The sequence below is a fragment of the Podarcis erhardii genome (assembly GCF_964252035.2).
Source record: "Podarcis erhardii genome assembly, chromosome: 9".
NCBI lineage: Eukaryota > Metazoa > Chordata > Lepidosauria > Squamata > Lacertidae > Podarcis > Podarcis erhardii.
The window spans coordinates 58628154-58641272 of NC_138512.1; the positions used below are offsets into that span (position 1 = coordinate 58628154).

The 13119-nt window shown below is 44.0% G+C and overlaps 1 protein-coding gene across 2 annotated transcripts; it reads left to right on the forward strand.

The window, feature by feature from the left end:
• Positions 1–208: 208 nt before the first annotated feature.
• Positions 209–12612, forward strand: BDH2 (3-hydroxybutyrate dehydrogenase 2). Of its 2 annotated transcripts, none has more exons than XM_081877365.1 (10): positions 209–308; positions 1167–1246; positions 3003–3081; positions 4579–4675; positions 5109–5217; positions 6747–6807; positions 8738–8851; positions 9037–9095; positions 10064–10156; positions 11963–12612. In XM_081877365.1, exons 2-10 carry the CDS (start codon positions 1175–1177, stop codon positions 12014–12016), a joined length of 738 nt encoding a protein of 245 aa, XP_081733491.1. In that variant the 5' UTR covers positions 209–308; positions 1167–1174; the 3' UTR covers positions 12017–12612. The 2 variants fall into 2 exon arrangements, with proteins under 2 accessions (XP_081733491.1, XP_081733490.1); XM_081877364.1 differs by having other exon boundaries at positions 215–308; positions 1105–1246.
• The last annotated feature ends 507 nt before the right edge of the window (positions 12613–13119 follow it).

Consider the following 13119-nt stretch of genomic DNA (forward strand, 5'->3'; position numbering starts at 1 on the left):
GAATTAGAGATATATTAGACATATATTTAAACTCCTCTCCGGTTAATTGAAAGCAGTGCCGTTTTGCCCGTTGTCTTTGTTCATAAGTAGCAGTCTGATGCCAACAGTCTTTTATGCATTGCCATAAAGTAGCTTAACCCTAAACTTCACTAGATGGCAGTATTTACTTCTACCACGGCAATGACTTATCTTAACTCGGAAGCAATTTGCCAGCACACTTGAGTTGAATCCCAGCATGCTCTCTGAAAAACACAAGTAACCGCCTCCTGGACAAAGGTCTCCAAAGAGGTCTTCACAGCACTCCTGAGGTAAATATTTCCTCCATTCTTGTTCCTTTTCTTTACAAATAATAGACTCTTTCATTTGAGAATGGATTCTGGCAGATGAGAATTGTCTGCACTCTGGCAGTTTGTGTGTGTGCCGTTAGCAAGCATAAGTAGCTTTGAATTATCTCTGCCTTTAGAAAAAGGTTTAGCCATGTGGAAAATAAGTAAAATAACCCAGTCATATGGGTGGCATATAAATAATAAGAGTATTGTTATTGTTAAATAAAGGACTCAAAGCAAATGTCTGGCCATATGCTTAACCAGGGAAGTCCTAATGCTGCTCCGTTCTGCCTTGGTCAGACCACACCTGGAGTACAGTGTCCAGTTCTGGGCAGCACAATTTAAGAAGGGTGTTGACAAACTGGGATATGTGCAAAGCAGGGCAACCATATATCTAAAGGACTGTCACATGGAGGATGGGACAAGCTTGTTTTCTCCTGCTCTGGAGGGTAGGACCCAAACCAATGGATTCAAGTTACCAGGAAGGAGATTCCAGCTCAACACCAGGAATAACTTTATGACAGCAAGAGCTGTTTGACAGTGGACGAGTCTCCCTTAGGAGGCTCTCCTTCCTTGGAGTCTCTGCTATACCTCATACCGAGGAAACCAGACCTCCTGGAGTCTCGCACCTCTCTGAGCTTGTGGTGGCATGCAACAAATATATTAAAAGGAGTTGATCAGCTCCTAGTTACGCAAAAACGAAACCCTGCAAATATATTGAAATACGTGTGTGATTGGCTCTACAACCAGCATGAAAGATAATGTGCATTTCTTGCAGCTGTTCCTTCTGTAGTTGGCGCTGGTGAATCAGATACCACAATCTCTTTGAATCACCTACAGGGGGCACGATGGGCCGGCTGGATGGGAAGGTAATACTGATGTCTGCTGCAGCACAAGGAATTGGGCGAGCCACAGCTATTGTAAGTCCGGGAACTCTTACTGGGTTTGCTTTGGGCTGGATTTTGTACAAATGCATCTGCAAGCAGCTGTCACAAAAGTACTTGTGCTTGAATGTATTTAGATAGCGGTGAGGACTTGAGCAGGAGAGTACCTAGGGCAGGGGTTGGCAAGGTTTACCTTGCTTGAGCCTGTTCACTGCCGCGGAGCCCCCTCCGTGGGCTGGAGTGAGAGTGCGCGCCCGCCATTTTCTGCGTCTGCACAGATGTGATTTCCGGCATCCGTGTCTGTGCAGACATGATTTCTGGTGCCGCAGAAGTGAGTCCCCATGCCGCGCTGTGCCAGTTTAGGGGACTCGCCGAGTGGGCGGCTTGTGGGCCAGTTAAACGACCCCTGTGGGCCGCTTGTGGCCCATGAGCCTTAGGTTGCCTACCCCTGACCTAGGGGTTGGCGCAGGCCATGGGGGGGTGCAAAAATCATGCCTCTCCACTCTAGTTTGGAGTGGCTAGAAGGCCATCTATCTGTGTGTGTCAGGAGTTTAGCCTACACTCGAGTAGGACTCTGAACTGGACACATGCCCGACTGGCATGTTCCCTCCCTCCTGGTCAATTGTTCGGGAGCTTCATAAGCTTTCTTCAGCCCAAACATCACAGCGACCGATGCCAACCAACACCGGCACACTTAGAGATCTGCAGAGTATGCACATCATGTACGTGACAGACCTCAGCAATTCAGCGTTTTGGCTAATCTACTTTATTTACATATAAACACACACGGCATGGCTCCCTCTCTCTCTAGCATCAGACAGCAAAGAGAAAAAGAACAAAGAACAATAGTCCCACTTCATGGAACACAGTAACACAAACATCCTGTCTCCATCACTTCCCACTCTGTGGAGTCAAAACATAGCACGTCATGTGAAAGACAAAAATCCCATAACTGCAACCATGGAGCAGGAATTCTAACAGTGTGCTCCCTTGGCTGCCCCTCCGCTGCTCTGGGCAAGGCATCCAGGCTCCTCTGTGTTCCTCGTTGGAGGCACCCAGTCGCTGGCGTGGGCCATCGCAGCAACTCTGCAGCAACCTCCCCATCGCAGCAACTTCCCCAGTCACTATAAGAAGTGTGAGTGGTCCCACTTGGAAAGGGTGCAAGGGGTATGGTGCCAAATGCCAGTACAGCTTGCCAAGGGCACTAGGGAGCCTAGGTAAGCCTCCGCTCTGAGGGAGGGAAGAAATCACAAAGAGGAAATCTTCAAGCGCTCAGAGCTAGAGAGTGTAAACCAGGGATGGGGAACCAGTGGCGCTACAGACACCATTGGACTCCTGCTCTCATCAGCCCAAACCAACCTGTCCAATCATAGAATCACAGAATTGTAGAGTTGTAAGAGACCCTGGGGGTCGTCTAGTTCAACCCCTTGCAATGCAGGGATGTCAGCTAAAGCATCCATGACAGATGGTCTGTGAAAATGCCTTCGTATTTAGGAACAGAATATTCCAAATACAAAAATATTTTATTTATTTCACATAATTTATATGCCACTTGATTGTGACAACAACAATAGAGGTTTGATTGGACTATAAATGCAGTGAGAGGATGTGTCATTTGAATCCAGTTCTTTGAGAAATCAGTCTTACCTAACTCTGTGTTTGATGTTTTGATGGCAGCTCCTCACAACAATCAGAACATTATCAAACCAGCTAACTATCCATGGCAGCTAGGAGGCAGAGCCCATGTTTTAATCTGTTCAGATATTAACTACATTTGGTTTGGTTTTGAAAGGCTTTTGCAAAGGAAGGAGCCAAGGTCATTGCTACAGATATCAATGAATCCAAACTCAGAGAACTGGAAGCCTATCCAGGTATTTCTTTAGTTATTTTGAGCCTGAGCCTGCTTCAGATTTTGGATGGATTTGGGGAGTGGAGTAGAGTAGAGCAGAACAGAAATATACCTTCTGGAGAGCAATTGGGGTGGGCTGTCCAATGCATTTCACGTTTAAAGGTGAACTTACCTAATTTGCAGAATTTGAAACAAGATGTCCATTGAAATCTGTGCTTCTCTGAATTTTGCAGTGTAGTTCTCCAGCCAAGTAATGTGTACATAAATACATATACTAGTGTAAAGTGCACATATAAACATATATATATAATAGTGAAAATAACATGCAAAAATGCATTTTATTAGAAAAGGGAAGAGTGGAGCTCAAGGAGTTTTGAATTTATTTATTTTTTAAATGCTTTGTGCATCTGTATCTAATCTTGCCCCCTTCTAAAATTGATTTATTGGTGTGTGTTTTTCTTTTTGTAAGAAAATAATAAAAATAAAATCGGGATTAAGGGGTGTTTTCAGGGCTGTGGAGTGTGTGTGTGCTGTGTCCCCTTGGTACAGTGGTGGAGGAAATGCTCTGTGGTGGAGGGGGGACGACAAAATTGTGGGGGTCAAGGAGGGCCAGAGGGGTGAGAAATGTCCCTATTTTCATCTGAGGAATACTGGAGGGTATGAGTCAATATCTTTGTACTCTGTAAGGTTTGCTTCCAAGTAAAACATGTGTTGTAGGTACCTTATAAAATTAGCCTTGAACACTGCTGGGCTTGCCAGCAAATTCCCAAGCCTCTAAAAATGAAAAATAAAAGTCCTGACCTGCGTTGTTAACTGAACCCTTTCAGAGCATTGCCTGGCTTCAGATAAATCCAAGTTTTGTAGCAAAGAAATAAAGCTTAATAGCACTTTCTGTCATCTGTATTACTCAGCAATAATGGTTTGATTATAGTTATTAAGCTGCTGCCACCTGGGTAGTGTTAATTTTCTTTTGTTAAACTCTGATGCGGAAAAACAACAACACTTTCTACTGAAGGAAATTATTCATCAAGATTCAGGTGGAGCTGTGTGCATTAGGCCTATATTTACAGTGATTTAATATACTTTGAGGGCAGCTCACTGATGGGGATGAAAGCCACCCACGTAGAGCTGGGAGAGTTTCTGCGAAACATGATCACGCTGCCCCTGGAAGTCCTGTTGACTTTAATGGAAATATATTGACATTTTAGCTCCTTTCGCAACTTCTCTTCTCATGAAGTTGTCTTGGAAGAAGGGCATGAATATGCCCACTAACCGCACTTCATGCACAGAGCCAAGGGCCCGAAAAAGGGTGCTCCTCTCTGCATACAGTGCTTCATGTGATGGAGAACCCTGTACAACTGAGCTTCTAGCTGTGCAGAACACTTACATGAATTAATTTGTATGTGCAGAGCTGTAAAGTCGCTCACTGCACAGATGTGTACATACATGCAAGGTAATCATCCTTTGTCATGAAATCAAAACAATATTGCCTATTCTGATATGCTGATTTCCTCAACAGGCATCCAGGTCCGTGTGCTGGATGTCACCAACAAAGAACAAATTGAAAAACTGGCCAAGGAAGTGATGAGAATTGACGTTCTATGTAATATTGCAGGGTAAGCTGCCATCATGGGTCAATTGCCTTTCTCAATGTGCTTTTTAAAACAGAAGCACTGGGCTTTCAAACAGCCCCACACTGTGCTTTGAAGTCCCAACAATTGGAGCTTCAAAGCTCAGCACTGCCTGATGTTACCATGACCCTTGTGGTCCCTTCCAACTCAACGATTCTGTGAAAAGTGGGTAACGCAGCCCACCTGTCAAATTTGACCCTGCAAGGGTGAGGAGATGAGAGCTTAGCCCACTGACCAGGAAAAGATATATCCACCCAGGTATATGGCTTTAGAAGCTTTGACAACATAAGCAGCATAAAAATAACTAAAATAAAATAAAAGCTGCAAAGCCTGGACAACTTCAGCTGCTGAGGGTATATTTGAAAAGCCCTGAAAGCACAGGAAAATTACCTGTTGTTCCTTGTGTCTTTTACGCCAGATTTGTCAGTACGGGGACCATTTTGGAATGTGAGGAAAAAGACTGGGATTTCACTATGAACGTCAACGTTCGCAGTATGTATCTGATGATCAAAACATTCCTGCCTAAGGTAAGGCCAACATACTGTTCTCTTATCCTTTAGAGGTGTAGCTCACTGTGTGCTCAGTAAAGGGCTGGTAAAAGTGATGTAAGAGGAGAAGGAGCCAGGCCGAGATAATATTTGCAGCTTACAATTCTCAGAGTGGTTTCACAATCCATCTCTCTTCCCAGGAAACTCTGGGAATTGTAGCACTTGGGGGGGGGGTATACGAGTCTCCTAACAACTCTCAGCACCTTTAGCAAACAATACTTCCCAAGATTTATTGGGGGAAGCCATGACTGTTTAACCTGGTATGATTCTGCTTTAAATATAGTAAAGATGGGGCCTTAGTCTAACCTCCTCCTAATAAAACAAAATAAAAAAATTCCTTCCAGTAGCACCTTAAAGACCAACTGAGTTAGTTCTAGGTATGAGCTTTCGTGTGCATGCACACTTCTTCAGATACTTGCACACTTCTTCAGATATGGTATCTGAAGAAGTGTGCATGCACACGAAAGCTCATACCTAGAACTAACTCAGTTGGTCTTTAAGGTGCTACTGGAAGGAATTTTTTTATTTTGTTTTGACCATGGCAGACCAACACGGCTACCTATCTGTAACTCCTCCTAATAAATTAAATTTTTTGAGTTATTTACTGTACCATACCCACTAACAAATTTTCTGAAGCATTTATTCTGGGGGCCCTCCACACTAGTGTTTTATTGCAAGTGTGTTCTGCAACATGGTTTTCACCATTGTTCCTTACTTGTGGATTAATTCTGCTTTGGTGTGTGTTGTGATTCTCCCCCAATGCTGTCACATTATTGCTGTCCAGAGAGACTATAGTGCGACCAAGATGGGAAACGCCCCCCACCCCCCAAAAAATCCCTCAGGACATTTGTGACATAAAAGGTGAGAGAATTTCAGCAGGAAGTTGCAGGATATGCACTGATGGGAAATGAAGCAATGTGGCTGTCCCAAAACTTTTGCGGGTGCAAAGAGCATTGGAAACAGAATCACGTAGGACCATCGTGAGCAATGTATGTGCAAATGAAAGGATGTTGGAGGGAGGGCCTTAAAGAATTATCCTGTCATGGGCTTATCATGCCATCAGTTTTAATGAAATAAGGTGAGAGCAGAGAACCTCACTACGTATTCCATCGCTGGCCATGAGACTCTTGGCATGAGACCAACAGCATATACCGGTAGATCTTTCATTTGCCCATCAAATTTGTGTTAATCCCTCTATTATCTTTGTGTGTGAAGTTTTAAAGCATCTGACAAAAGCTTTCTTTTTCAGTTCAACTGCACCTTTTAAAAAAAGAAAAGATAAACTACATTTGTGAACCCAAAGTTCAATTTAATTGTTTAAAATGACACAGTATTACATTAATGTCTTGCTTACAGGCTTCCCATAGGCTTCTGGTTGGCCACTGTGAGAACAGGATACTGACCTAGACTGGCCTTTCTTTCCCCTGATTCAGCACGGCTTTTCTCATAGTCATCTGTTTAGTGTTCTTGCAGCATCAAAACATTTTGTGTTTGCATTTTTTAAATAGATGCTGGCGGAAAAATCTGGCAACATTATCAACATGTCTTCTGTGGTATCTAGTATCAAAGGTCAGTAGCTTCGCAGTTTAAGCACAGCAAGGTTCATGTCATCCTTACCTTATTTTACACATATTTTAAAATGGACTGGTGCCTGTGATATAGGATATTTGGGGGCTATGTCCTTCTGATGTCCTGTTGGTCTAATACCAATCTAAGGGTCATTTCACATGAATATCTGTATTCATCTTGTCTGGTGGGGACTTAGATGCAAGTGACGGGTACCCAGTGCAAAAAAAGCCCCACATTTTATGAAGGTTTATTACTGCAGGAACTACTTGCTGTCTTTTAGCATGTTAAAGATTTGTTTCAAAATGTTCCTGTGTAATTTGATTATTGTGAGTTGCCATGGGCTTTCTTGGAATGGGGAAGCAGGTTATAAGTTTGACATGACAAAACAAAGTTTTCACTATGCAGGACATTGCATACCGTTTCTTATTTTATTATATTATTGACTTATCATAAATGTATGTAGAAACTAACATGTTAACCATACAAACAATAACAGAACCATACACAGAGCATATTCAGTATAAAAAAACCCACAAATTACAGAGATGTAGTTGCATATAGCCAAGTTTTTAAGATGAGTCTATATAACCCAGCCACAATGAGGAGTGCCATTTCTGACCTTTTATAAAGGAAGCTGCTGTCAGCTTTAGGGCAGCTCCATAAATACTTGGTCTGCCACATCCATTACATTTTGATGGCTAGAGTGGCTTCTTAGAGCCAAGGCTGCACTTTGGAAACCTCTGCCTCTGCTTAGCACTTGTACCATGGCAAGCAACACTAGGTGTGTCCAAGATGGTGTTGCCCTTGCTGATGTATTCTTGTAAATGCTAGAACACTAATAATATAGTGTACCTAACTTTGTTTGGCAGTCTGTTTAAGCTTCCTTTTGTTGAGGGATGAGAACTGCCAAGAATGAAGCATCAGACTTGGAGCAGGAATGGGCAACATTTGGGCATCCATATAATAATATATAATAATTATTATTTATTATTTATACCCCACCCATCTGGCTGGGTTTCCCCAGCCACTCTGGGCAGCTTCCAACAGAATATTAAAATACAATAGTCTAGTAAACATTAAAAGCTTCCCTAAACAGGGCTGCCTTCAGATGTCTTCTAAAAGTCTGGTAGTTGTTTTCCTCTTTGACATCTGGTGGGAGGGCATTCCACAGGGCGGGTGCCACTACCGAGAAGGCCCTCTGCCTGGTTCCCTGTAACTTGGCTTCTCACAGCAAGGGAACTTCCAGAAGGCCCTCGGCACTGGACCTCAGTGTCCGGGCAGAACGATGGGGGTGAAGAACGATGGGGGGTCAGGTATACTGGACTGAGGCCATTTAGGGCTTTAAAGGTCAGCACCAACACTTTGAATTGTGCTTGGAAACGTACTGGGAGCCAATGGAGGTCTTTCAAGACCGGTGTTATGTAATCTCGGTGGCCGCTCCCAGTCACCAGTCTAGCTGCCGCATTCTGGATTAGTTGTAGTTTCCAGGTCACTCCAGCTGGCTGGGGCTGATGGAGGTTGTGGTTCAACCACATGTGGAGGGCCACAGGTATCTTACAGCCTTGCTTTTATGGGTTGACCAGGGGAGATCCAAAACTGGGGTGACCTTCCAACATCTGCGAGTAGTAGAAACCTTGGGTAGAAATGGAACAGCTGGAGAAATGGGGTCTAAATAGTGCATGGCAATATTCTCAGGGGCACAGAATGCAAACACACACACACACAACAAATGCTTTCTTCTATAATAAATAATTTTTTTATGCAATATGTTTTTTGAAGAGAACAGGGAACAGAAGTTCAGCTCATCACAAGACTATTTAGAGACAGCCAATGAGAAGGCAGGATGAAGGCTATCTAGAGATGCAAACTGAGCTTTTGCATTCTTTGGTATGATTTGATTTCCTGATTCCTACCCCGATCTCTTTCTCAGGAGCTGTTAAGAGGTGTGTCTATGGTACCTCAAAGGCAGCAGTTATTGGACTTACCAAATCCATAGCTTCGGACTTCATTGGGGAAGGAATCAGATGCAACTGTGTTTGTCCTGGTAAGAAGCATCCCACCATCTTTGTTCTGTTTGCAAGTTCGTGCAAAGGCATCTAAAGTTTACATTTCAAGGGTGAAGCCCTCTGGGCTATTTATTAAAGTAACTAATATTTTCAGAGGAGTTTTCAGAGGAGTTACAATTGAAATACATGAGGCCATTTAATTAATGTTTGGGTATTTTCTTAGGCACTATTGACACTCCTTCTCTGCAGGAGAGAATCCAGGGCAGCCCTGATCCAGAACAGGTGGGCAATACAATTTAATTTTTTGCATTATGACACACAGTCCGGCAGTGATCAGTCATTTAAAGCAGCTTTGTTCTCCACAGGCTGCTTCAAAACATTCATTTTTCACCATTTTGTACCTGGGATTTATAACAAGTAAATAGAGTAAAAAGTAGAGTGAAATGTAAAAAGTAAACAGATCCTCCTCACCTCTGAATGTAGGTAACTTATTCACTGCAAGCCTTTTTTGCAGAATGTATTAATTGGCTTTGTTTAGCCATCATAGTAAACTATGGTTTATTCATAAACAATACCATAACTGGTTGTAATGCGAATGAGCCTAGCCTACCTGTAGGCTTATCTACTCCCCGCTCCTCCTCTTGTTTCCAATTTGCATTAACTATATTAAGCACTAATAAACCATAATGATTTTAGCTATGATTTGTTTGCAACAAGCCAACTTCAAACCATGGTTTGTGAAGATGGCTTGTTGCAAGCAAACCATAGTTAATATTAGCCTGTTTTGTCAGATAACACAAATGGCTGTGGTTATTCAAAATCAGAAAAGAAAGCTTTTGTCTGTAAGAGGATTATAAGGAAAGTTCGTGAGTCTGTGGCAGAGCTAGGTTTGCCTAAATGCAACAACTGAGCTCACAATCCTATCGTTTAGAAGGGGCAGAATGCTCTTCTGCCTGTTGGCAGCTGTTGAAGTGCAGCCTCCTTTATAAATATTGACATCTCTTGACCCCATGTACAGGTTACCTTGGCAGTTAGATGTCTCAATTTGCCTTGGCTTTCCCCTCTATTTTCTTTGAACAGTATCTTGGGAACAACATTCGCGTGGAAGTTTGATACACTTCCAAACTATTCTAAACGATCTGGGTGTGGACTTGAAGTATCGCATGATGAAAAATAATGCCAGGGGAAAGTCCTGTGTTTGAGAACCACGTCTAGGCTTATTGATGCAGCGAATGCTTTTTTATCTCTAGGCACTGAAAGACTTTATGGACAGGCAAAGGATAGGTAGGTTTGGGACAGCTGAAGAAGTAGCCCACCTGTTTGTATACCTGGCTTCCGATGAAGTAAGTACAATGGGTCAGCCACATAGCAGTACACCAGGTTGTCTGAAATAGTACTTCTTTAACAGCTAGTGCCAACAGGCTTCTGTTTGCTGACACCTGAGATAATGTGTTTCCAGGACCCACCTTATTCCCTTGACTGTAATCGGTTTTAGCTGTTTCTAATTCTGAAATTTAAATTACTGCAACCCACCCTGGGAATTGCTAGTGAAGGACAAGCAGTAGTAACAACAACAACAACAACAACAGCAGCAGCAATATAGAACTGGGTGGGGGGCAGAACAAGCCACAGGCCCCATTGCTCACCAGTCCTTGTTTGAGTGCTTTTGACTGGCTGGAATGGTTCCTTGAACTCTTATTTGTCTAGAAGCAGGGTAGAGAGGGGTGTTTGTATAGCAAACTCATGGCACCAAGATAAAGTGTTCGTTTGTTGTTCCAGCCACTCAGAACCTTTAATTTGAAGCAAGTAATGTTAGCGAGGTGGGGTTTTGAATCCCAAACTGTGTCAGCGAGTCGGAGGGGTGGGCAGAGGAGGCTGGTGGGACAGGATGGTCCAGGCAAAGGGGTCAGCGATTTGTGGGGTTGTGCCACCCGTGAGGAAGGAGCCAGAGGAAAGACCCTGGGCAGTCAGGGACCAGAGGAGAGGAGGTTGGGGGAGAGTTGCAGAAAGCCGAAGAGGGGGAAGAGGCAGCCCCAGAGAGAGATGGACCATTAGAAGTTCCTCTATCTCCTCCTTCAATGACTCCAAGGACAAGGAAGGGTTTGCTGTGACGGAAGCAGCTGGAGCTGCCACAGGAGCTGCCAGTTGCTTACGTGCACCATGTCAGATGTGGGTGTATGTGGTTGTGTTGTTGCATCCCTGGTGTATCTCTTCCTTGCACCTTAGGAACAGATGTAATCAAAGTGCTTTGCCAGTAAAGAACTATGCTTTCCATTGCTTGTCCCCACCCGGGCTGGGTGTGCTCGGGACAAACTGTAGCTGCAGTCCCTACTATTTAAGACCCTTGCACAATTGTCTCAAACTCTTCCTCCCTCTGCTGCCTTGCCCCATCCAGTGAGAGCCAAACTAAGCACGACAGAATCAATGCAATGAGCAATGCACTGATGCTAATGGAAGCTGGTGTCATGACTGGGCCCAGTGCTATCAAGTGAAGGCAGTGGAGCCTGCTCATAATGTAGCGGATCCTGGGTCGTCTCAGTCCCATCTGCACAAGGCCCCATTTTGGGGATTTTCTCAGGCTAAGGTAAAGGGACTCCTGACCATTAGGTCTAGTCGTGACCGACTCTGGGGTTGCGGCGCTCATCTCGCTCTATAGGCCGAGGGAGCCGGCGTACAGCTTCCAGGTCATGTGGCCAGCATGACTAAGCCGCTTCTGGCAAACCAGAGCAGCGCACGGAAATGCCATTTACCTTCCCGCCGGAGCGGTACCTATTTATCTACTTGCACTTTGACGTGCTTTCAAACTGCTAGGTTGGCTGGAGCAGGGACCAAGCAACGGGAGCTTACCCCGTCACGGGGATTCGAACCGCCGACCTTCTGATCGGCAAGTCCTAGGCTCTGTGGTTTAACCCACAGCACCACCCGCATCCCTACTGCTGGCAATCTACCTCCACTTCCAGCCCCGCCCAAACAGGATTTAGATTGCGGCCTTAATCCTTTTACAATTGTCATTTAGTCATATGGAGTTCAATCAGCTTCTGAAACATTTCATGTTGGTTGGGACCACTACATTTATAGTACTGTATTTATTGAGGACACAATGACTTGAATTACGCTATATGCTCAAACTTTGTCCTTGCTTTCTTCAGTCAGCATTCATGACTGGCCGGGAGTACATCATTGATGGAGGCTGGAGCATGTGACCTAGTACCTGGAGATTTCTGTTTGCAAATGCTGAACGCTAGAACTCACAACGGTTTTAATGCCTAAAATGAACAATTTAATCAACCGTCTAATAGGTGCTAATCCAGTCTTTCTCTACGCAATGGATTTGTTTTACATTTTGTTTCTCATTTATCATGACATCTTCACTCCAGCTTTTGTGTCCACTTCAATCAGATGCATGTAATCCTAAATTGCTATGTGTGTGCACTCATGCATGCACATAGAGGGATGGGGAGGATCCAGAAGAGTGAGGTCAGAGGCAAATAAGGAGCATAAAGAACAAACGCTGCCAATTGCATAAAGCAAAAAGTGTTAGTGATGGCAACAGAAGCATCCTGGCATTAATAAAATGATTAATACAAAAGAGATGGAATCAAAAACCCTGATCTCACTTCTAAGTCATAGAATTTGATTTCCGAATCTATTGTAATTCAACCTTTTTATGCTGGAGCGTCCTTTGATGAACTATGTGGCCCTTTCAGTTCCACAATTACGTGGTGTGCCTTTGTTCCAGAATGGCTACATGCTATTGCCTTACAAGTGCCTAATAAAGTTAATTCCACTACCAGTTAAATGTAGTTCTTTTCAGTTCCATGCATGTGCGGGTACAACCCTGCTTCCTCTTGTAGAACACGGAGAGCCATCGGAATTAAGGAAGGCTGTGGAAAGTGATGGCTAAAAACAGGCTTTTAATAATTGCTGGTTGGAAATAAAAAGGAAGGCTTAAGCTGCTTGCAGTGCCTCTCTTTTCGCTTTTCCTCAAAAGACATAACAGGCTTACCATGTACTCAAACTGTTTTTCCCGTCTCACTGTGCAGAGTTTGCTAAGCTTGTGCCAGACTTGTGTCTGGGATTGGTGCAGGGTAAAAGAACTGGGTGGTGCTGGAGGAGACTTGAGAGTCCCATGGACTGCAAGAAGATCAAACCTCTCCATTCTTAAGGAAATCAGCCCTGAGTGCTCACTGGAAGGACAGATCCTGAAGCTGAGGCTCCAATACTTTGGCCACCTCATGAGAAGAGAAGACTCCCTGGAAAAGACCCTGATGTTGGGAAAGATTGAGGGCTCAAGGAGAAGGGGACA

What these genes read in the sequence shown, in the direction of transcription:
- BDH2 (XM_081877365.1), top strand. Translation starts at nt 1,175, where the DNA reads ATGGGCCGGCTGGATGGGAAGGTAATACTGATGTCTGCTGCAGCACAA. An exon ending in GTTCTATGTAATATTGCAGG is followed by an intron (nt 4,676 to 5,108) that starts GTAAGCTGCCAT and finishes CTTTTACGCCAG; the next exon opens with ATTTGTCAGTACGGGGACCA. An exon ending in TGTGGTATCTAGTATCAAAG is followed by an intron (nt 6,808 to 8,737) that starts GTCAGTAGCTTC and finishes TCTCTTTCTCAG; the next exon opens with GAGCTGTTAAGAGGTGTGTC.